Genomic DNA, 24,576 nt, shown 5'->3' on the forward strand with positions numbered 1-24,576 from the left:
TCACTCCTCCCCGGTGTCCACAGCAGTAGCATGTTAGGGCCATTACCACTGACTGGCAACTCCAACTATCAGCAGTAAGGAAGACAGCCTTACCAAATGCATACCAGACGGCATGTATACCCACTGCGCATATTCTCATATCTATTGCTACTGCTACCATAATGCATACTTCCACAGCTCTCCCATTGATTACAATATGGGATAAGTACTTTTTTGCCTGCAGTAGCCATTCTACCAATCCCAATGTATACAAAGTACAACTCTGTGCGAATCCCAATGTATATAGTATACACCTCTGCACTAATCCTACTGTATATAGTGCACAGCTCTTCACTAAGTGTTCAAAGGTGTCCACATGCCCACAGGACAAGATGGACAGCATAGGATGGACAACTGCAGCCCTGCTGAAAATATTTACAAGTGCTTAGAACACAAACTATGCCTGTTAGTGAGAGATGGATGCTTACAAGCTTTTATGTTATCAAGTGTCCCAGTTAATGGTCTATGACATAAATACTATGGGGGAGATGCACTCGCAAACTGCAGTAGTAACAAACGTGCTACCGGCATGCAAATGCAAAAGTAGGTACCATTCCGGTTGACAGCAGGACCACTGGGGGGGGGGGGGGGTATTTAGGAGTATCAGTATAACAAAGCCATAGAAGTTTTTGTTGTCCCTGGAGGGGAACAAAGGTTCTAGAAGCATCCCTGGAGGAGTTCACGGTGACATCAGGATAGACAGACTCTCGCATGCCCAGTGGTTGATGTTGTAGGCTTATACAGTTGCTGCATTAAACTGGAGTTTGACCAAATTATGGAGTTCCATACAAGTGTAATAAGCAAGGTTCTAACAAGTATCCCGGTCAACCACAAGTAGGAACATGATGGGGAGTTATTATACTTCCATATACTATGAATATAGTTGTATACATAAATGCAGGCACTATGGCTCACTTTATAGTCAGCTACTAGCCCTACAGAATTTCAATATGGAGCAAGACGCAATATAGGCGAATATGTGACAGATATGTGAACCATGCAAACTAAATGGGTGTTGTACTAACATTAGTTATGACTCCACACACATCACACTTTACCTTGCAGTTCAAAGAAAAGCACTCCAGCCTGTTCACAAAGCTTTCTGTGTACCACCTGGAGCCTTCATTGCTACATGTGTACAATCAATTCAATAGCACCCACAACATCATAGAAGGCACATAGTGTAAGGTCTCGCCTCGGACATGCTAGGAATCCACATATGCTACTCCATATTCAGTACAGTTATGTTGACAAAATTGTTGAATATTCTGGAGGTGAAGTTCTGTGAAATACATAATGTGTCTTCAGTAAGTCTCTGAAAGGTTTCTTTAGCTAGTATGGAAAGAGCTATGCATACATTGGTCTTGATAGTAATTTTGGAAAGGTTACACATTTCTGTCAGATCCCTGTGTGGGCAGCACACATCAGCCAAAGTCCATACAATTTCCCGATTATAATCTCTTGATGAATGAAACTGCAGCAAGTCACTTGCTGAAGGCAGATGGCACCTAGCATAAACCAACAGGAACTGGTAGCCCTAAGAATCACAGAAGCTGTTACATGAGGCTTAAAAACCTCAGCTGTGGCCGGCTAAGAACTAGCTGTATTCAACTGCACGTATAAGAGAATTTAAGTACCTTTATCTGCACTTTTTTTTCAAAAAATACAGTATTTAAATTGATTTTAACTGTGTTGCAGGAATATTAACTGAACTGGAAGTTTTGACTCTGCTCTTCAGTTAGTCCCACCCACCCTCCCTGTTTTTGTTTTGGTGTTAATCTTAGTGGCCTTGAAACTGCCTGCCCCTCTTGTAAATTTGTGTTTGGATACTCCTTCTGGGCCCATCTCATTTGCTCACTCAACTGAGTGCAGTGAGATCATATTCTGATTTTAGGCACTCCTACTGTGTACAAAGAGAATATCTGGGAAACAGAAAAAAAAATTTAAGCTCGTTTCCTGCCTTTCCTGTTAAGTGGTATAGACTATTTGTAGGCTTCTGAGCCCCCAAGCCCTTCTGTGTTGGAGGGAAGCCTTCTAGCTTAGTTTTTTTTTCTTATAACTAGCCAGTTTTCTAGTTTCAGCACTCAAATCTGTTTCTTTGATCTCAGCACTTGTTCAGAAAAAAAAAAAAATCTTCATCTGCTTTTACTGTACTTGTGTTTCTACCTACTTTATTTTACTTATTTGCATCATCTTAAAAGTACTCAATTGTATTTATTACTGCTTGGTGTAACTCATTCTAAGCCTTTTGGTTTAAACACTTGGGCTTCGGACCAGTTGTTTTGCACTGAGAGGGTTTGTGGTCTGCACTGTAGTGGCAGAACAGGTAGCTTACATCCTTCTAGGTTGGGAACTGCTGATTGAGGGCTCAGTGTCTGTTATTCTAAAAGTGTATTAATTCTGGTTTAAGCACTTGGGCTTTCAGGCCAGTTATTTTACATTAAGAGGGTTCGTGGTCTGCACTCTCGTGGGAGGAGAGGCTGGACTCTGCCCTTCTGAGCTGGGAATTTCTGGTTAAAGGCTTACAGTGCATGCATATCTGGACTGCTTCTTACTGAAGTTGGTGCGCCTTGTTTGCTGTGGCATAGACTGAATTCGGGCCTGCTGGATCTAGCTTTGTTTGAGTAACTTAAGCACTAATCCAGGCATTCTCTAAATTATTCAATTGTTTTTATTACTGCTTGGTAGTAACTTGATTAAAGTGTAGCTATCATTCTAAGTCTTTTGGATTAAGCACTTGGGCTTCAGACCAGTTGTTTTACATTAGGAAGGTTTGTGGCATGCACTGTGGTGGCAGGACAGGTAGCTTTCATCCTTCTAAGTAGGGAACTGCTGATTGAGAGCCCAGTGTCTGTTATTCTTAAAGTGTATTAGTTCTGGTTTAAGCACTTAGGCCAGTTATTTTACATTAAGAAGGTTCGTGGTCTGCACTCTTGTGGGAGAAGAGGCTGGACTCTGCCCTTCTGAGCTGGGAATTTCTGGTTAAAGGTTTATAGTGCCTGAATATTTGAACTGTAGCTTAACTGAAATTGGTACACCTTGTTTGCTGTGCCATAGACTAGATCCAGGCCTGCTGAATCCAGCTTTGTTTATATGCTTGTTGTTTGTTTGCTTGTTATTTCCCTGGAATGCTAATTCCACCTAATACGCGGCTTCTCAGCGCTTCTGTGGATCACTAGTGATATCTGCATTGCTTACTGTACTTATTTCCTTGTTTCACTTGAAAGAAAGTTATTGTTTGTCGTTTTTGCATTTAAGTTACCTGTAACACATTGCACTTAAGTTACCTGGCACTTGCTCACTAAAGCAATTATATAAAAGTCAACAATAAAAATTAAAAGCACTACACCCTCACTCCCCACTGGCCCTTGTTTTCAATTATAAAGGAATTCCCAATATTATTCTAGCATGTCCAAAGGTCAGTTATCAATCTCCTCTCCGGTCCAGCTGGTGAATCTGGGAATCTTGAGGCAATGTTACAACTGCCTCATGTACACAGACAACCCTCTCATCCTCCCAACAAATTCCAACACATGTGAGAGATGCAACCATATAGCCAAACTGGAGGCTAAGCTCTCTCAACTCAGTACTGGCATAACCAGTCAGGAGGAGAAGGAAACCACACTCACTATAATTCCAGTCTCACATAGACCTACCACGACAGCAAACCAAACGCATAATCACACAAAAACATACTCGGAGGCTCTAAATAAAGATCTGCCTAAGCAGCAGAGACCTCCAAAGCAGACACCCAAGCAACCGCTACCCCAAAACAAAACGCGTGCAACACATATCTCACAAAGCTAGTGTGCCGAACAGTCACAGCCCTTAAGACTAAACAACACACCTGATACACTTGTAATAGGTGACTATCATCAGGCACACTGACGTCCCGCTCACCAGGCTGAACAAGGAGTGGGTCACGATGAGCAGCCTGTCGGGCGCTAGGATCTGCCACATAACACAAGCACTCAGGTCACTCCAAGGCAAGTACAAATATGACTCAGTCATTGTCCATGCTGGTGTGAATGACCTGAGACGTACCTCACTGGACTACATGAAAAGAGACATAGAGGAGCTCTCTGAGCATGTAGCCCAGGCCGGTATGACCCTGACCTTGAGTAGCATCTTACCCTCACCAAGAATGATGCCACAATATGAAGACAAGATGATCAATTTCAACAATTGGCTTAAGTACTGGTGTCATTCAAAGGGAATCCAATGCCTGTCAGCTTGGGATGATATGCTCGACAAGCCACGATGCTTCACTAGGGATGGCTTGCACCTGTCACCCCTGGGCTTTCGGATATTGGCAAAGGCTCTTGCTACCCCCATAGTGCCTTTTTTAGGCAAGGCTCAAAAGACGAACCCACCTCCATAGGTATCACAAGGGATAAGAAACTAAGAGTAATGCTACTCAACGCCAGAAGTCTAAACCTCAAGATGCATGCACTCAAAACTCTCCTTAGCATGGAGAACATCGCTATCTGTGCAGTAACAGAAACCTGGTTCAGGGCTCCCGAGAGTACCCCAGCACTACCAGGTTATACCTCATACCATGCTTTTCGGCCCCAAAACTTGGACCGAACCACAAAAGGAGGGGGGAGTATCGATATTCATCAAAGATACCCACACCTCCAGGTTGGTGGCAAAGCACGAAGCATCAGAGACTATCCATGTGCAACTAACAGTGGGTAAAACTGCCTTCCAGTTTATAGCCTGCTACAGACCACCCTCCCAAACCCAGGAACCCCACTCGGCCTTCCTGAGAACACTGGAAAATATGAAGGTCTCTCCAAACACTATTATACTGGGCGACATCAACTACCCAAACATAGACTGGGAGCATTACTCTAGCTCCAACACCCTAGCCCAAAGGTTCCTAGAATTTATAAACTCAAATGCTATGGAACAACTTGTTACCACTCCCACAAGAGGGGAAAACATACTGGACCTGATCATCACCAACATGGGGACTCTATGCTCTAGACCAGAAGTGTATCCCTCACTGGTAAGATCAGACCATAAACTAATCTCACTGGATATTCACATCCCAACCCTGCCCAGAAAACCACAGTGAAAAACTTCTCTAAAGCAAATTTCACACTCCTCAAAACCGAGGTGGAATCCTTCAAAGCACCCGGGCCTGTGGAAAATACGGTCCAGACCGTAGAATCCTTTATAAACGCATTCTATGAACACCTTCAGGAATGCATGGATCATGCGATCCCAAATAAAACCAAGACCCATTCCTCCAAAGGCAGACGTCCTGTCTGGTGGACCCCAGCCATAAACAAACTATACAATAGAAGGAGGAAGCTACTAAATGATAGAGCAAAATCCCAAAAAGGGAAGGTATCACTGATCAGTATTAGCAAAAAACTACGGGCACTCATAAAATTGTCTAAGGCCAGCTTTGAGAGAAAAATTGCACAGGACACTAAGGATAATCACAAGGCTTTCTTTAGTTATGTTAGGAACCTGGGTGGTAATTCCCAGATATGCTCAGAATTAGTCCAAAATGACAAAAAATACACCGAACCCACAGACATTGCCAACATCCTAGCTGACAGGTTCAGGGCAAACTCCCCACCAAAAGGGCAAATATCTATCCCAGCAGAGTGTTGCCCCCCTGACATCTCAGATGCTCAGGTAAGAGCCGCCATCTCCAAAGCAAAAAACACAGCATCAATGGGACCAGATGGTGTCCAGGGCTGCGTCCTACATGAACACCAAGAAGAGCTAAACCCAAACATAAAACTACTGTTCAATCTCAGCCTTACTACAGGATATGTGCCCAAAGAGTGGCATACAGCAACAGTGGTCCCTCTCCATAAAGGTGGTACCTCAACGGATCCTGGAAACTAATCGCCCCACAAGCCTGACTAGCTTGGTCTACAAAGCTATGGAAAGGATCATCATGGACCTCATAAATAAAGATATTGGGGACCTACAGACACTGGATCCTACCCAGTTCGGCTTTGTTAAGGGCAGATCCTGCCTCTTAAACCTGGTTGATTTCTTTGAAACAGTCACCAAGGCCATTGACAAGGGGAAGGTGGTCCACACACCTACCTGGACCTCGCAAAAGCCTTCGATACAATACCCCACTCGGGCATTATAGATAAGCTCACCAGCTTAAATATAAACCCCTATGTCACTAGATGGATTGCAAACTGGCTCAAGGACAGAACCCACATGGTTAGAATTGCTGGAGCCATGTCAGACTCCAAACCAGTTACAAGTGGTGTCCCACAAGGCTCAGTCCTGGGACCTCTCTTGTTCGGTATATATTTCTCGGAGGTACAGGCCAACACGGAAGGACTGTGGCTGACAAAGTTCACAGATGACTGCAAACTGGGCGCCATAATCGACTCTCCAGCCGACACAAGCATCCTCCAAAAGGGCCTCATAGAAACAGACAACTGGTGCCAGAGCCATGGCCTCAAGCTAAGCGCCAAAAAGTGTATAGTCATCCCCTTTGGCAAAAACAAAGTGTCCACAAATTACCACATAGGTGGTAATCCATTAAGTACAGGAGAAGTAATTGGGGACCTGGGGACCCAAGTTGATAGCAATCTCTCATTTGATAACCACGTGGCCAAAGTGGTTAGAAAAACATTTTATATAGCCCACCTAATCATGAAGGGATTCACATCTAGATCAGGGGAGGTCATCGTGCCTCTTTACTCATCCGTCATCAGGCCCATAATTGAGTACAATGTCCCTTTTGGGATGTACCTTACCAGACACCTGCAGCAACTGGAAAGACCCCAAAAGTACCTCACCAAGAGGATCAAAGGGCTCAAACAGATGCCATATGCTGCCCGGTTAAAGAAACTCCAGCTCTACTCAGTGGCATACTGCCTGCTCAGAGGCGACCTGTGCCTGATGTATAAAGCCATGTCCAACCCAGAATTAAGGGACATGCTGCACCTCAAAAAATCCAAATTCCATCGAGCTACACGCTCGAGAGACTTGAACCTCATCACTGAAATAAATAGGACATGCTGGAGGGACAGATTCATAACCCAGAGGCTCCCTTCACTCTAGAATAAAATCCCAGTCCAGGTTAGGCAGAGTCCCTCATTGACTCTCTTCAAGAGGAATCTTGATGAGTGGATGGGAGATCGTATGTTTACCCCGGGTATCACTTCTGTGTCACTGTTAGACAGAGGCACAGTATACTAACCTCGAAAAAGGGCATAGCAAAATAAATTTAAAATGGGTGGCAAAAGCCAAACACATTCTGGCTAGGCTTATAAATGCCCTAGGGCAGATAGCCTAGTATGAACCTATGAACCTATGTACACTGTGAGCGATGACATTTTTTTTGAAGTGCAGTGCCCTTTTACAGTATAACAAAGCACAGGGACACACAATTTCCTTTATGCACTTCTATGAATCATAGCAATGTTCACCTTACGTACATTTGAATTACATTCGGACCTCATTTCACTACTACTCGTTATTTGCATGTCACTATACAGTCACGTGCATGTATCTTTGGTTGTGCATTTGGGTTCATGATAATGTAACACAACATGGGACTATTAATTGTCATTATACTGTACCAGGCTATGCATAGCCTTTTCCAGTGAAAGTACATGGTGCATACTACACAACTACTTATGAATCTTGCTCTATTTCAAAACAATGAAAAATTAGCAACCTAGAAACCACTGCCACCAAATTAAATGATATGTCATAACTTCAGAAGTTTCAAAATGCTCATAAAATGACTGCGTCTCATACACAAAGTTACTATGAATTTCAAAGGTCATCCAAGGAATTATTTTTATATGGACTACCATTATCACTTTCCTAGACAGAATTCCTAAAATGGGATTGGATGCTCAAAAATTTCCCTCTTCATTACTGCCTCCAACAATAAAAAAACAGAACTTGTTCAGTCTACAAAACTGCTAGATGTACATATAGACAACAACTTGAAATTCAATCATTGTATTCAAAACATTATGAAAAGAATACACCAGAAGCTGAGCTCTCTGTACAGAATCAAACATACCTTACATACTTCTCATGGAAACACACTGGCTCCGCCCTCCTGCTGACCACATTCCTCTATGCAGCACCTCAAGTCAGTTCATTTTACATATTCCCAACTTCTCACTACCCACAAATATATCCATAAACCCAATAACAGACCCTCACCAATATCAATGGGCCCTATGTCTCAACCAGATTCCTCCATTCTAAATTAAGCAGGACCCCTCCTCAAGCTCCTTTAAAAAATATGAAGTCTCACCCACTGAAGTTATGGCTCTACACTTTATCCATACCAGGAGAAACCAAAAGATAAGTTTAGCACCTAAAATACCCCCCTACACATACTGACACACAGACACTCGGTACAACCCAATATCAACTCATCCTACTCTCTCTCTTGCACACCTCATCAATCTTAGCCTTGCAGTCCCCCCTGAATTACAGTCGGACATACTTTTCTCTTCATGCTAGTTTTTTTTCCTCTTTACAACTTCTTCTATTTTCTCTACTCCAGTAATTTGTCATAGCACAATTTTTCTTTAACACTGCAACTTCTACTTCCCATTTCTGTCTCTTAATATCAACTTCCTCTGATAAGCATGGAGAGCACTTTCTGTTAATACACTACTGCCCACACTGCTACACAAATTCTCTAGAGTTTTATTCTTTTATTTTCATAACTGTTCAATGTCACTGACTTGTCACTGTATCCAAATGCATTGCACCATTTTTCAAGTATACAATTATGTATTTATTCTTTGCAGACTGGGTTAGTCCCACTAGGCTGGTAGGTGACATTAGCAAGCTATTTGATACAGTGGGACATGGTACTCTGTGGGATATTATGGAGAAGTATGGAATATGTAACAGAGTTAGAAGTAACTGTACATATGTCAGAATATCAAAATAACAGTAAGAATATTAGTTAATAGTTGGTTGAGTAAGGAAATATTCATGACATGTGACTTAAGACAAGGGTGTCCCATGAGTGGAATATTCTTTGCATTGGTAAATAACACGACAGTGATTGAAGTAGGTTATAAAATGAAAGATGCTAGACATGGGATGCAAGAGGAGGTGGTGATTCCAGTACTTTTGACACATGCAGAGGATATAATGGTAGATGCTAAGAACAAACTATAGGTGAGGGAAATCCGTTTGTTTGAATGGATGTTTAAAGGAAATGGGAATGACCTTGAATAAGAATAAAAGTATGGGTTTGGGTGATGTAGTGAAAATTGGGGGGGGGGGGGTATTTTTCAATGAATTAAGTGTCTTTGCTAGGAATAACATTTGGGAAAATGATGTAGCTATGATGCAATGGAGGGGTTTGGTTAAAAGATAAGAAAAATTAGAAAAAAAAAGTATGTCTCCTGGAGAACATACAGATTAGCATTCAGAAAGAAGGTGTATGTGGTGAATTCTGTATCAATGGGAAAACAGCATACATGTCAAATGGTTATATGATCCCAGAAAAATATGAAAAGAAAATTATGCAGTTGGCATTTTCTTTCATATCGGGTTCAAGATGAAACCCACTGAAAAAGAGGAGAGCTGTATATGAGTGAAGATGAAGAGGGACTGGGGTTACTAAATCCAGTCATTTACTCTGCTTCTTTAAACTTATACACATCATTAAAGTATCTAAAGGAAAAGAATAAGAATGCTTAAATAAAAGTAAAAAGGTTTTGGAGATTACGATAGTAAGAAAAATAGAAAAAGAATATGTAAATGAAGAAAGTAAAACTATCCAGGAAAAATACTAACTTGGAAAATAAAAACTGACGAGATGAAACAATATTATTTTCTAAATCCATGGGAAAATTTACCAGAAAAAGTATACCAAGATAGTAGAGTGTCAGGCTTTCTTATGGAGACTGGTAATAAACAAGTTACCGGTAAAATCTGAAAGTGTGCGCTGTTTGGGCGGAGGAGACAATAGCACATTTTTTTTTGAAATGTAAAAAAGTGGTGAAATTCCATAAAAAGTTGTGTAAAGAAATATGTTTTGAGAATATTAATAACCAACAATACAGATATGATTATAAATGGATATTATAAAAAAAATAAAATGGAAGAAATGTAAATTATTTTATGTAATATGGGTTACTTGGAATGAAAGATTGAATGAAATTTTGTTTAATGGGAAATGGATTTTGTCAGCTAGATTGTGAAAAATTAGATTATGGTTGTGGAAAAAGGAGCTGGGATCAATTACAGAAAAATAACGAGGACATGCAAATAATGATAAAGAGTGAAAAAATAGATATGTACATGTGTGCCTATCAATATGTACATTTTGTAAATAACATCAAAACATTATTTACATGTTTACTTGTGTTAAATAAAGGATTCCTACTCTTTTCAATAGGTAAAAACAAACAGCCACTGAGGATGACCACAAGTAGAACGGTGAACCAAACAAATTTAATAACAGAAATGACTTAGCGCTTTCACCAGTACAATGCTGGCTTCTTCAGAGTCATTTTCACAATCAAAGTTAAAACACATTTATAGCAAATACCCCGTGGTAATAAGGTGACATCACAAATACAACAACCAATGATAATCCTATCTAATATCTAAATTAATCCTACTATTAACTTAAACATTAACTAACCTTAATATTAAACAGTACATAAAATCACATTGTGCCAAAAAGAGAAAAGCACATTTTTTTTGAAATGTAAAAAAGTGGTGAAATTCCATAAAAAGTTGTGTAAAGAAATATGTTTTGAGAATATTAATAACCAACAATACAGATATGATTATGAATGCTCATATTATAAAAAGTTTTTTTGTTGTGGACCGGGACCGTGGGATTGAGAGAGAGAGGGGACATGGTCAACAAAAGTTGCTGTTTGGAAACTGAATGGCAACTTAGAAATGCCTTGAAATTATTTTATGTAATGATTTTGGGTTACTTGGAATGAAATCAAACCAGATTTAGATATATGATGAATTTAGAATTTTTAATAATAATTTACATTGTATATGCATTTTTTACTAAATTATTCTGGAATATGTTGTATTTGTGATGTCAGCTTATTACCAGGAGCTGGGATCAATTACTTTGAAAAATGACTCTGAAGACAGCAAATAATGATAGAGTGAAAAAATAGATATGTACATATGTGCCTATAAATATGTACATTTTGTAAATAACATCAAAACATTGTGTACATGTTTACTTGTGTTAAATAAAGGATTCCTACTCTTTTCAATAGGTACCCTGGGATATTTTATAACCACCCAAGCTACCACCAACTCAAGAAGATAGGACCTCGGTTGAAAGTCTTATTCAAATAGGGTCTACATTCGTTTTAATAAGGGTTTACATTCATTGCAACATTGGCCACACTTGTGTGTATGTATCCCATCCTGAACTCTTATGTATACGTGGAGCTTTTCTCCTTGGGCATCTGTTAAAAATGAGGCTATGTACCCAGTCAGACATCTCCAGTAAACAAAAGCAATAAATAAATAAATACATAAATAAAAATTCTAAATATTAAAACAAGCTACCCCCCCATAGTAATCAGCCTAAAAAGCAACATGTACATGCACTCAGTCTTTTGCATAATAGTGACCTACACCAGTCTCTTGCATGCACATCAAATACTGCTTCTTGCATCATGTTTTTATGACATAGGTGCTCAGTCTTCCAGTTTTCACTTGTCCAAATCAAGACACTGCCAAGAAAAAAAGGAAACCAGATCATTTGCCATTCCACTTCACCAGTGTTAAAACTTAATACTTTACACAAACCTCTGCACCCACTACTCCTATATAAATGCCCAAGCTAGCACAGTCCATTTCTAACATTCAAAAACACATAATCAATCTTCAAACATAACTACTGCAGTACCTTCAACACTATACTCTAATGCCTTAATTTCCGCTTACGGGTGTGGAAACAAATACTCATTACCGTACCTCATTTACATCCTAATCTGCAGAATACCATCTTAAGAACTGCCTCAATTAAGTTCTCATACACACAATACCATCTTAAAAACTATACAGCTTTGATTGTGCAGTTCTTTAATGCGGGTATTATTCCAGTAATTCTGTGAAAATAACACAGCTTTTCAGGCAACTCATGTTCCTTGCTAGGGGCAGCAACGCTTATAAACATTTGCTCAGTAAATTAACTAAAGTAAGGTTAGTGGTACTAAATAGTCAGTTTTATTTAGAAATGAAAAACCAAGAGATATTTTGGTTGGGACAATCATTAGAATGTGGAAGTTAGGCAACTACGTGTTCACCATCAGTAAAGTGAAACTGCCACTGTTATAAAATGATGTTTAGTCCATGTTGCATTACTCATTACTGTTTCATACTGCTGTTCACTTGCCTAAACATTCAATTGCTTGTACTGTCATTTTACATCAGTTGAGTTTTATAAACAGAACAATATGGGTTAAGACTAAAGGAGTCGACTTGCATCAATCCATTTAGGAGTCCAGAAGAAAGAAAGCAAGTATATAAAACATAAGTGCACTGTATGTTGAAGACTTGATAAGAGAGTCCATTACAACCACTAACTAGAAAAACATCAAATAAAGGAATGAAACAATGCAACAACTGTTATCACAGAGTGATGTCTCGCATAGCTGGCCTCAGGCATAGGCCAACTAGGCAGCCGCCTAGGGCGCCGCTTTAGTGGGGGCACTTTTCCAGTATTTATTTGGTGTAGGTAGACCAGGATGGAGGCACTGGGTGGGGGGGTGCCGTGGTGCCCTTTTGCCTAGGGCACCAGTTGACCTAAGGCCGCTCCTGTGTCTCAGCATGACAGTAGAGAGACACACGTAAATTTTGCTAACTGTAGAAAGAATACCTGTGCTCAAGTAAGCTTTCTAGTCATAGAACTAACAAAACAAATACTAGCTCTAATCAAAATACCAAAGGTGGAGATGGCTACTGTCATAATATTGTCTTTACCAGTCACTACATGTCTTTCAATGCATTCAAACACAAATTTCTAAATCTGATGTTGCATGCATTTTCATTTGCTGGCTTAAGATTGTCAATTCAGTCTGACAGAACACTACCTACAAGACAATCCAATCTGCTTAAAAAACGTTTATGTCTAATTTAACCGTTGACAGAAAAAAGTTGCAAAATAACAAACCGCTCACTGTTATGCTGCACTTGCACAAACGTTCCTGCTACCGTTACAGAGAGTGTACAATAGGTAATACAAACAACGAATGAGTGAAATCCTGACAGGTCTTTGATCTCAGCCTCCTTGCCAACAACTCAAACACTGTGGCATTTTCAGCACTAAGTGATACATTAAGACTTGCAATTTAATCTAACAGTACACTTCTAACGTTTATAGACACGGGCTATTTGACAAACACAATGCGATTTCGTAGCAAACAAAAGTGGTAATTATCAACTTTAACAAAAAAAATCAACTAATCGCGACCTACGTTTTCTAAGAGGTGTTCTAACACTGTACCTGCGATGACAAGAACCAACTTTTCAATTATAACCTGTGTGAAAATGAATACGCAGCAATGCAACAACATGCAGATAGTTATAATTTCTTTTTCACCAGTGACTGACTGACCTGTCCTTCCAACATTTCTCTCTGCAACCCTGCACGCTCTTGTTCAGAACTATTAGTTCTTCGAATGGAAAGGCTGTGAGACTTGCGCTTCTGTTTTGACTGTCGTGCGGCTGCACTGCTTCCACTTTCAGCTGGCATCACTTCCTGAAAACGTCTTTACCAATCTTTTAAAGGAATCTAAATAACAGCGATGACAGCAATTATGCCACATTTGATGACATTGAAATGGTGAAGAATCGCATGCTTCTCACATATTAGGACTATGAAAAAACGTAAAAATACAGAGACAATTGAATTCCATGCAATTTACAATGAAGACAATGTATCCAACTATGTGACACCAGTAAACGTGCTAGTTTTATCAGATCGTAATAAAATAACGCTGTAACTTCAGACAGGTATAACCTTAGCTAATAGATTGCTAGGCATACCCTGGGTAAATAAACCAGTGAAAGAAAGCAAAAATTATGCATTGTTTACAGTACTGACAATTCACAGTAATAAGACACTTGCACCCATAGGCGGCATGTTTGAGTGACTTCACATTTACAACAGGTAGCTAGCTACCTGCAAGTCATTTCACACTACGTACTATATCATGCAAGGAACAAACTTATAATTTTTGCAGCAACAGCTTCATTTTCTACAAAACTAATTCAAGAGGATAAATGCCTAAATGCAAGTTTAGCCTACTAACTTACATGAGGTTCTGGCTAACAAATCAACTCAGCAGGGAAAACTGTTACAAACATTTGTTTAAATATGTAGCAACATAATACGTTTTCAACTTAAAAAACACCGAGACGCACCCTAGCAATACATTATTTTGATTTTACTAAATGACATCCTCTTTCCTCACATCCGGAAACATAGCCCTGTTACGGTGAAAGGTTAAATCGCATCACGCCCTATAACGGGAAAGAAAAGGGCCCAAGTCATGGTGCAAAAATCATAGTGTATTTCTCCCCCTTCTGGACAGGAGGTTTTTTTTTTTTTTTTTTGCAAAGCTTAAAGAAAGGGAAAAGTGTCTTCTGCTGAAGTGTTTTATTTATTTCTGCTGTTCTGTAGCTTCAGATATGCAAGTTTTTAGGGCTGCCACATTTTCAAATGGCCAAAGTGGGACATTTTTATGGAAATGTGAGATTTTGCAGGTTACCCACAACTAGTTAACATGACTGGATTTCATGTTTGGTTTCAGTGTTCATTGAAGCCAATAACCATCTAGGAACACTGATTCCCTTTGTTCAGGACCATATGCCAAAACCCCTACCTAGTAATCAAGGCTATTTCCGAATATTTATTTTATTTATTTATTTATTTATTTATATTTGTTGACCAGGAGTGTCCGACTGGACGTAGGTCCATTTTCAGCAGAGGACCGGGGAGAAAAGCTCCACAGTTAAAAAGCTCCACAGTTAAAATAAACAGACAGTATTTAAATAAATATATATATTTATAATATAATATAAATTTAGTTATTTAATGGCATTTGTTTACTGGGAAAGTTCACTGGGCCAAGGAACCCATTTTCAGTGGAGGCCTGGGGAGAAAAGCTCCACGGTATCTTCCTATTGAATGGCAGAATCCACCTGCAGCATGTCTTTGGGATGTAGGACATGCAGACAGGACAGAAGGCACCCCAGCCGAGGATCGAACGGAGAACCTCTTGCTGTGAGGCAGCAAAAAGCTCCACAGTATAACAGTACATAAAATATAAAACAGTATATAAATTATAAAAACAATTAGAAGTTACAAGCAATATTCACAAGAAGGAAAGAGACAGTAATATACAATAGTTGAAAAGGTGTACAAACACAGGTTATATACAGATTTATACAGGTAAAGCTTACAAACTAGTCAAGTGATTGTATTATTAAACACTACAGGTAATATACTGAAGAAAACAATAACCTAGCAGTATTCCTAAGGTGTTTAGGGGCTATTGGCAGGAAAGTGGAGTGAAGGTGTAGATAGATGGTAAAGATGGATAGTAGAGCAAAAGTTAAATTGTTTATTTTGAGTAGTGATAAAAGAAAGTTTGAAGCGGTAAGGATGTAAATTAAGATGCAAACAAACTTAGAATATATTTAAGGACTCAGATAACATAATATGTGGTGAGAAATTGTTCCATAATTCGGGTAATCTTAATATAATATGTGATTGTCCAAATCTTGCCCTAAAAGTTGTGTTTGTAAATTCATTTACTTACTTCATATGACACAACTTGTCTGATAAAGGTTAATATCTAATTTTACAAACCGGACTTGGCATAAAATGCTTTGTATGCCAAAATAAATTTACTTTTTATACAACAATATCTTAAGGTGTAAAAATGTAAATATATACAGCATTCCTTATACGGCATGTAACTTTGTTTTAATAATTTATTAGTGAGCCTCCACTGTATATATTATAAGCATTGAAAATGACAAAATACAGGCTCCTTCTTGTGGAATTTGATTCATTTATGCTGTTTCATGTAATACTTAAGAATATACCTCTCAAGCTCTTAGAGCAAGAAATCTGGACAGAGCCATAAATAAGGAGATACAAAGACCCAAAAATAGCACAGTTTTTAAATATTGCTCGTGTAAACTTCAAAAGTTGATAGAGTAGCAGGTTTTGTATTTGCATGAAGTTTTTGAAGGGTATGAAGTCTGAAACTCTGTCTGTCATTATTTTCTGACTTCAGTCTTCAATGATATCAAATAATTTGACAGAAAACCAAAACTTTATGAAGAGCAGATCAAAAATATGAGGCAAAAATCTAGATATTCTGCAAAACTGGAGAGTTGAAAGGTATGTTTAAGTATTTCAGATGCAAAAGGTTTCCTTTATGTAACTATTAAAGGAAACTTAGTAAATGTTTCTATCCTAAAATTTCTGGCCATTTGCCATTTTTCTTGTAGGTGGTTTTTTTTTTGCCATTCTGTGAGAAGGAGATGGTGGTTTCTGGTCAGTTAATTGTGAGAGTATACGTGAAGGATTGCATAACACTAATGGCTAAAGACTGGGGGATGTGGGCTTTGCAATCCCAAGCTAAGAATGGTAGCCTTCATAGGCATGTTTGTGGGAGGAAGCATACATGGGGACGGGGCAAAAGATGCTCCAGCTGTGATGCGGGTGATCACATCAACACCAGGGGTGCAGTTAGGGCCATAATAAATTCCCTGATTTAGAGGTTACAGGCAAAGGCACAAATTATTTCCATAGCTACCTGGATGATAGTTGCTCTGGTCATCTCTAACCTTCACTAGGTGATACCCAGGATGGCAGAGCAAATGGAATAGACTGATGGGATAGGCTTGATAATCAGTAGGTATGACAGGAAAAAATAGATAGCTGATTTTGGTACTGACATAGGTAATCAGAGAGAACTGAAGTGTTATTCAGAGGGAATTCAAGTAGCAACACCACCCTGTGAAGGAGAACTAATATAATATAATATAATATAATATAATATAATATAATATAATATAATATAATATAATATAATATAATACAATATATTATAGTATCATATAATATAGTATAATATAATATAATATAATAATAACACTATATAGTACTATAATAATATATAATAGTAGATATGTGGTTAACAAAGAACAAAAGACTCATTATAAATAAAGGGCTGACATCACAAATGATTTGCATTACATATAATACCCAGTCAGGAAAGAATAAGAGTAGAAGTACAATACTGGTGAGATGTAAGCTTGGGGATCTTTCCTGCTGCCCAAAAAGTAATGATCTAAACCCATAAAGGAATGTCATTATACTGGTAATGCAGACACTTCGGTATGGTAGTTTATTGATGAGGCAGATATTTGGGGTCTGAATGTTGCTTATGAGGTAAGCACTGTGACATTCATATATGTAATGAGATACATAAGGTCTGCTTCCCAAAAAGAAGTAGTATAAAAAGCTAGCACCAGTGCTGTCAAGGCAAACACTTAGGGTCCACATCCCATAAGTTTAAACAGTAAGAAACTGATATTTCATTGATGAAACAGATGTTTTAGACCTGTCTCCAAAAATTAAGCATGTCATTGCAGGTCTCTGTCAACAGGGGAAGATAAGAAGTTTAAGAAGGTAAAAAAGCAACATGTGATATTTACCTATAGCTTCTGAAAAGTATAGCTATTTGCAACTATCTGACTTCCAGCTGTAAACATATGGAGATATGACAACATCAGCAAGAAAAAAAAACATTCAATATGATTTTTTAACAATTGCAACAAACAAAAGCCAATGATAACTGTCTAGCATCCAGCTGTAAACATAAAAGAAGTAAAAGAATATGACAACAGTATGGACATTTCTTCATGAGCACAGATCTGAAATAAGGAAGAAATTCACATCAGGAGGATGAGGATTCATGAGGGAGCCTAGGTGGCAAAAGGATGCTTTCTAATGTCGTGCAGTAAATAGATAATTTCCATACATCAGCTTCAGAAGAAGAGGGAAAAAAGCAGATAGTTAAAGATTCCCAATTAACTAATATTAAACTATGGAGCTTGAAGAACAGTGAGGCATAAAAGGGAAATTTCATATCTTCAAAAAGAGGAAAAAACTTGACAACTCTAAAAAAAATGACTTAAAAATATTACAGGTACCTCAAGTGGACTAAGGAAATTGTGTAAAGCAACTCCCATGACCAGAAGGAGCAAATGCTTCACTATTAAACACTTCTACTTATGCCAGTATCAAAACACAGTAATCTCAGAGAAGGAAGAGACTTGAGGTAAAAACAAGACCAGTCTACAGAAAGGAAAAAAAAAAAACCTCAGCACAAGTCAAGAACATAATACCCAACATTGCAGGGTTCCCAGTGGACAAGGGAACTGACAGAAGAAAAAGACCAAGGGAGTAGAAATAACTCAGAAATCTTCCAATAGCATGACATAGCTTGTTAACAAGGAATAAAAGGGATACAATGGTAAATTTAGCATCAGGAATTTTACAATACAGAAACAGAAATAGAATTTAAAGGTAAAGAAGGCAATGTCCATAAAAACAAAATTCAAACAGATGTGTAATGATTTTTGGTAAGAGCCAAGCCATAAAAAAGAAATCATGCAGTCTTACTGTAACAAGTCACATTTTTATTTATTTATTGTTTGTTTGTTTGTTTGTTTGTTTGTTTGTTTGTTTGTTTGTTTGTTAACCGGGTTAGTCCAGCTGGGCTTGTGGCCCATTTTCAGTGGAGACCCGAGGAGAAAAGCTCCGGTACATAATATAAAGTACATAGATTTGCAGCATTAGAATATATCTAAATATACAAAATTTGCATCATTATATGATGTAAGTACAGGAATTTGTAAACTTACAAAAGGCAGAATTACAGAGAGTTGCCACATAAATAATAGATAAAGTGAGTTGCATGTGTCAATATTAGTCTGTACAGGAGTAACGGTTTTACAAATAATATATACACACTGCTTTGCAATTAAGAGCAAGTCAGTTTGAGAATATGTGTAAGGTAGACCAGAGACACGCATGCAAAAGATTTTTGGAAAGATGCTCTGAGCAAGACCTTTGAAAATTGTTAAAGTTGGCAAAGAAATGATGATTTTAGGTGTGGAGTTAGTAGTGTGGGTGTTTTAGGTGGGAGCATGTTAAGGACTTTCCCATTTGGAGGAAAGATGGGAGAGAAACATGGATTTGAAGTTGTTATGATTAGGTATATTACATAGTGGTGTGGGAAGATTGTTCCATAGTTTGGCTATGGTGTGGGATAGCAATAGTTTGCCAGGTGGGTGTATGGGTTTGTGTACATGTAGGAGGTTTTGGCCTTTAGATCTCAGGGTGTGGGTAGGTGTGTATGGTGTTAGTGATTTTGCAAGAGAGGGGCATTCTGTTGGTTTAAAGCTGAGTTTGTGGGCTGTTGTAAGTTGTAGGTACTTTAGGTGGTTGTGGAGTTCTAGCCAGCTTAGGGTGTGTAGGGAGTGACAGTGACGGGAAGAGTTCTTAGAATTGGCTGCAAATTTGCAGATTTTGTTGTAACAAGCTTTGAGTTTAGAACAGAGGCCAAGTTGTAGGTTGGAGAATAGGGGAACACCGTACAAGAGAGAAGGGAGAAGGAAGGTAGATGTGAGGGTATGATGGGAGGAGGGAGTAAGGTAGCAGCTATGTCTGTAGAGGAGACCAATTTTCTGGTGGATTTTTTGATTGTAGAGAGGATGTGGCTGTCAAATTTTAGGTTTTCATTGATGGTAATGCCAAGTAGCTTGGTACTAGGAACAATTTCTAGAGGGGTGTTATTGTGGCTTTTGATGGAAAATTGGACCTTGTTGAATTGGGAGGTTTTGGTGGGTGTGAATATCATTAGTTTTGTTTTGTTGGCATTTAGGGCAAGGTGATGGGATTGCATCCATGATTCAGTTTTGGAGAAGGCTGTTTGGGTATTGAGTAGAAGTTTGGAGGGGCAGGAGGCTGAGCAGATGATGGTGGAGTCATCAGCGTATTGGATGACTGAGGCTTCAGGGATGGAGAGGTGGAAGTTGTTAATGAATAAGTTGAAGAGAAGAGGGCCAAGTACTGATCCTTGAGGAACTCCTGTGGGTGTCGGTAAGAAAGGGGAGGTTGCTTCTTTCGATTGTACAGCCTGTTGGTGCATGGAAAGGTAGCTGGAGAACCAGTCTAGGGTTGAGGGAGATAGGTGCAAGTGTGAGAGCTGGGACAGGAGAAGGGAATGAGAGATTGTGTCGAATGCCTTTGAGAGGTCAAGAAATAGAGAAGATACATATCTGCCACTATCATGTGCTAGGTTGACTGTTTCAAGGAAGGAAAGGAGGGCTGTCATGGTGCTGTGGCCAGGGTGGAAGCCATGCTGGGTTGGAGAGAGGAGTTTATGCTGGGTTAGGTAGGGCATGAGCTGGGAGTGGATGGTTTTCTCTAGAATTTTAGAGAGAGGATAGAGTATAGCTATGGGTCTGAAGTTGGTAGTGTCTGTGTTCTTACCACCTTTGTGGAGAGGAATTATGAATGCATGACGCCAGATGGTTGGTACATAGGATTCCTGAATGGATCTATTTATGAGAATGGATATGGGGTAGGCTATTGATTCGGCTGATATTTGAAGAAATTTTGCTGGAAGGTTGTCAGGGGCATTGCGGCATGGTTTTAGCTTTTGGAGTAGTCTTTTTATAGTAATGGTGGAGACAGGTTTAAGGGAGAATGGGGGGGTGAGGGGGTTTGGGGGCAGGGTGAGGGGGTAGTATTGGTGGATGGATTGGGCTAAGTGGAGGGTAATTTAGCTATGCAATCAATGAAAAATGTGTTGAAGTTAGTGGCTGTCTCAGGGCTTGAGAGGTTAGGATTGGGGCAGGGGTTGGTATTATTACCAGGGCTGAGTATTGAGGAGATGGACGTCCAGAATTTCTTTGGATTGTTTGAGTGCTTGTATTGCTGATTGTAGTAGTAGTTTTTGCGATCTTTTGTTATTGATTGTTTGGCCAGGTTACAAAGATGTTTATATTCTTGGAGGGTGCTGTTTTCTTTTTTTTGTTTTTGGTACAGTTTCCACTTTTTGTTTCTTTGATTCATTATCAGTTTTGTTTCTTGGGATAGCCAGGGGCAGGGATTAGTTTTGATACGTTTGGTTTGTAAAGGGGCTAGTTAATCAAGTAAGGTAAGGAAAGTTTGATTAAAATATGTGACAGCATTATCTAGTGGAAGGCTTTTCAGTGGAGACTAATTAGTAACCTTGAGGCATTCAGAGAAGATTTTGGGGTTGAAGGAAGACAGGTTACGGGATTGCTTGAATAGGTGTTGTTTTTCTATGTGGGAGGGTAGGCGGTCTGTGAAGGCTGATAAGTGGTCTCCTAGGGGGTCTGGTATTATACCGGCTTTGGAGATATGGTTGGGGTGTGTTGTTAGTATCCAGTCTAGGATGGTACCGAAGGAACCATCTTTGTTTGGCCTGGTAGGGAGGTCTATTAGTTGGGTGAAATTGTAGAGGTTGATAGAGTGAGTTGGGGTATCTATGAGGATGGAGGCCCAGTTAATATTTACATCACCAAGAATGTAGGTTTCATTTTTGATGTTTGAGCTAAACCAAAGAGGATGTCTTCTAGAGTTTTGGTATTGTCTCCAGGTGGGATGTAGATGGAGCAGATGCAGATGGATTTGTAGTTGTTAAGTTTTAAAAAGCCCACAGTCATTTCTGCATTAGCATAAGTTGGGATGGGGTTAGTCAGTGGAGTAAAAGTGAGAGTGGAGGGGTAGATAATTGCTATGCCACCTCCTTTTCTATGAGGCCTATCATTGCATATGATATGGTAGCCTGGGCTTTATTGCTTTATTATTTGAGAATAGTCAGTTAGGACAAATACAACCAAGCACTTCATTACTAAAAAACTAAACTACAGAGCATAGATTATTAAATCACTTCAACTGTCCTTGACTGGAGTCAAGCCTAGAGTAATAATTACTACACTATATTAGTGATGCATATATAATTTTCACAAAACATAATTCCACTGCTCAGTCACCATATTTAAATCACTATCTATTACCTCTACACATGGTACAACCAAGGAGATCCCTGGGGGTGAATCTTATTTGATGAAGCATAGCAACTATCCATTTATGCCTGAGTACCAGGCATGAGTCTCAATCACCCGTGGTTGAATTTCCAACTCATAGCCTAATGCATTAAATATTCGGTCATTTAGAAAATTACAGTCTGAGAAAGTTTAGTGTAAAAACTAACTGAAATATCTACAAAATATTGATTCATAATATTGATTCATTCATTCAAGCAGTTAGAACCAAATCATCTGACCCTAGATCACCTGTAGAAAGGCCAATTCACACTGGTGGAAGCTTGGGAAAGCATGTGCTGTAGAGTGATATGTCTTGTTTTATTTATTTATTTATTTTTATTTTTATTTTACATTTGTTGACCGGGCTAGTCTAGCTGGATACATGTCCATTTTCAGTAGAGGCCCGGGGAGAAAAGCTCAAAGAAAGACATACAAAAAGAAATATAAATGTCATAATAGATAAAATTAAAAAATACAAAAGTCATAACAGATCAAACTAAAAACTACAATTATAATAAAAACATAATTAATTTTTTTGTTATATATTCAAATACAATATTAAAATACAATAGTCAGTGAGGATAACATTAGGAGTAAGCGTCAATGGGTAATGTACAAGAGATGGTCAATATGCAGTATATACATAAATTTTATTTGCAATAATATGGTATTTTGCTGCTCTAGGGTAATATTATGAGTATCAGAGTAATTATTAGTTTAAAAGGAAAGAAGTTAGTCAGGGTTAGTACAGCTGCATAGCCAGTGTGTCTTAAGAAATAGCTTTAGTTTATTTTTAAAGAGTGAAAGAGAAATTTGAGTTGTAAGTTCAGTGGGTAGTAAATTCCATAGCTTTCCTACAGAGTTACAGTACAATGAGTCACCTGATGAGTTACTGGATCTTGAAGTGCTGATCAGCAGTTTGTTTGAGGAGCGTAAGTTCTTTAGATTTTTGTAAGGTTTAATGATGTTAGAGAGTATTGGAGTGTTGGTGGGTTGATGTAGGGACTTGTGGACAATGGCAAGTTGGAGAAATTGAAGATGGTTAAAAAATTCTAGCCAGTCTAGTTGTTTTAGGTTCGGACAGTGATGAGTTCTGAAGGGAGAGCCTGTAGCAAATCTAGCAATATTATTGTAGGATGTTGCCAGTTTGTTGAGGTTATTTTTTGAAAGATTAGTGTATATAGGGGAAGCATAGAGTAGAGTTGAGATTAAGCGGGTTCTGGCTATAGTGGTCCTAGCCACTGGTGTAAGAAAGGGTTTGATTCTGTAAAGGGATCCCAGTTTTTTGTTCACTGATTTTATTGTACTGTTTATATGACTATCAAAGTTGAGGTTGTTATCTATTGTTATTCCTAAGAGTTTAGTGGTTGTGTCGGGAGAAATGACATTGCCATCATTAGATGTGAGTGTGAGATGAATAGGGGTGAAGTTTCGAGTTGGTGTAAAGAGTAACAGTTTAGTTTTTTGGGGGTTAAGGAGGAGGCAGCGGTTAGAGAACCATTGTTCTATAGTGTTGAAAGCTTTTTGGGTAAGAGATTTAAGTTCAGTTTGAAAAGTGGCTGTACAGATAATAGTACAGTCATCTGCATATTGAATGCAGGTGGTGTGTGGGATTGCTGATTGAAGGTCATTAATATAAATGGAAAATAGGAATGGGCCTAAAATGGAGCCCTGTGGAACACCAAGGGAAATAGGAAGATTATTAGAAAGTTTATTTTGCCAAAGTACAGCCTGTTGCTGGTTTTCAAGGTAAGATTTGAACCAATTTATGACTAGTGGATCAAGTGAAAGGGATTTTAGTATGTGTAGGAGGAGTTGGTGATTAACCATATCAAAGGCTTTAGATAAATCAATGAAGATTGTGGAGGAAAGAATATTATTGTTACGGTTTTTATTGATGCTGTCTGTGAAGGATAGTAGGGCAGTGGTGGTACTATAAAAAGGTCTGAATCCATGTTGAAAGTTGGCACGCAAGTTGTTATGGAAAAGGTGGTCTAGTAGTTACTTATGGATGCATTTTTCCATAATTTTTGCAAGAGGGAATAGCAGAGCTATAGGACGAAAGTTAGAGTAGTCATTGGAGTGTCCCCCTTTATGTAGTGGGATAATATGGGAAATTTTCCAGATGGGTGGGATAGTTCCTTCACTTATGGTTCTGTTGATCAGAATGGAAATGGGGTAAGCAATGGCTTTAGCTCCTTTTTGTAGGAATTCTGCTGGGAGTTGGTCTGCTGAGGGGGTGGTAGGTTTTAGTCTTTGGAGAAGGGAGCAAATGAAGGAAGTAGGTACTGGTTGTATATGAAATGGTTGGGGTGGGACAGTGGTAGAAGTAGGCAGATTTGAGGTATCAGGAGATAGATGGCTAGCAAGATTTTGGATAGTGTCTGTGAAGAAAGA

The 24,576-nt window shown here is 38.9% G+C and overlaps 1 protein-coding gene across 1 annotated transcript in view; it reads right to left on the reverse strand.

Moving 5' to 3' along the window:
• Positions 1-14,505, reverse strand: part of WDR37 (WD repeat domain 37) — a 1,467,838-nt gene extending 1,453,333 nt beyond the window's left edge. The window contains exons 1-2 of the mRNA XM_044064684.1: positions 14,329-14,505; positions 13,628-13,804 (exon numbers count right to left, since the gene is read on the reverse strand). Of these exons, the coding sequence (XP_043920619.1) occupies positions 13,628-13,765 (138 nt within the window). The 5' untranslated portion in view covers positions 13,766-13,804; positions 14,329-14,505. The remainder of the gene's footprint in view (positions 1-13,627; positions 13,805-14,328) is intronic.
• Positions 14,506-24,576: the final 10,071 nt, after the last annotated feature.

Source organism: Protopterus annectens, chromosome 3.part0 (genome assembly GCF_019279795.1).
Source record: "Protopterus annectens isolate FY-2018-M chromosome 3.part0, PAN1.0, whole genome shotgun sequence".
In the NCBI taxonomy this organism is placed as follows: Eukaryota; Metazoa; Chordata; order Ceratodontiformes; family Protopteridae; genus Protopterus; species Protopterus annectens.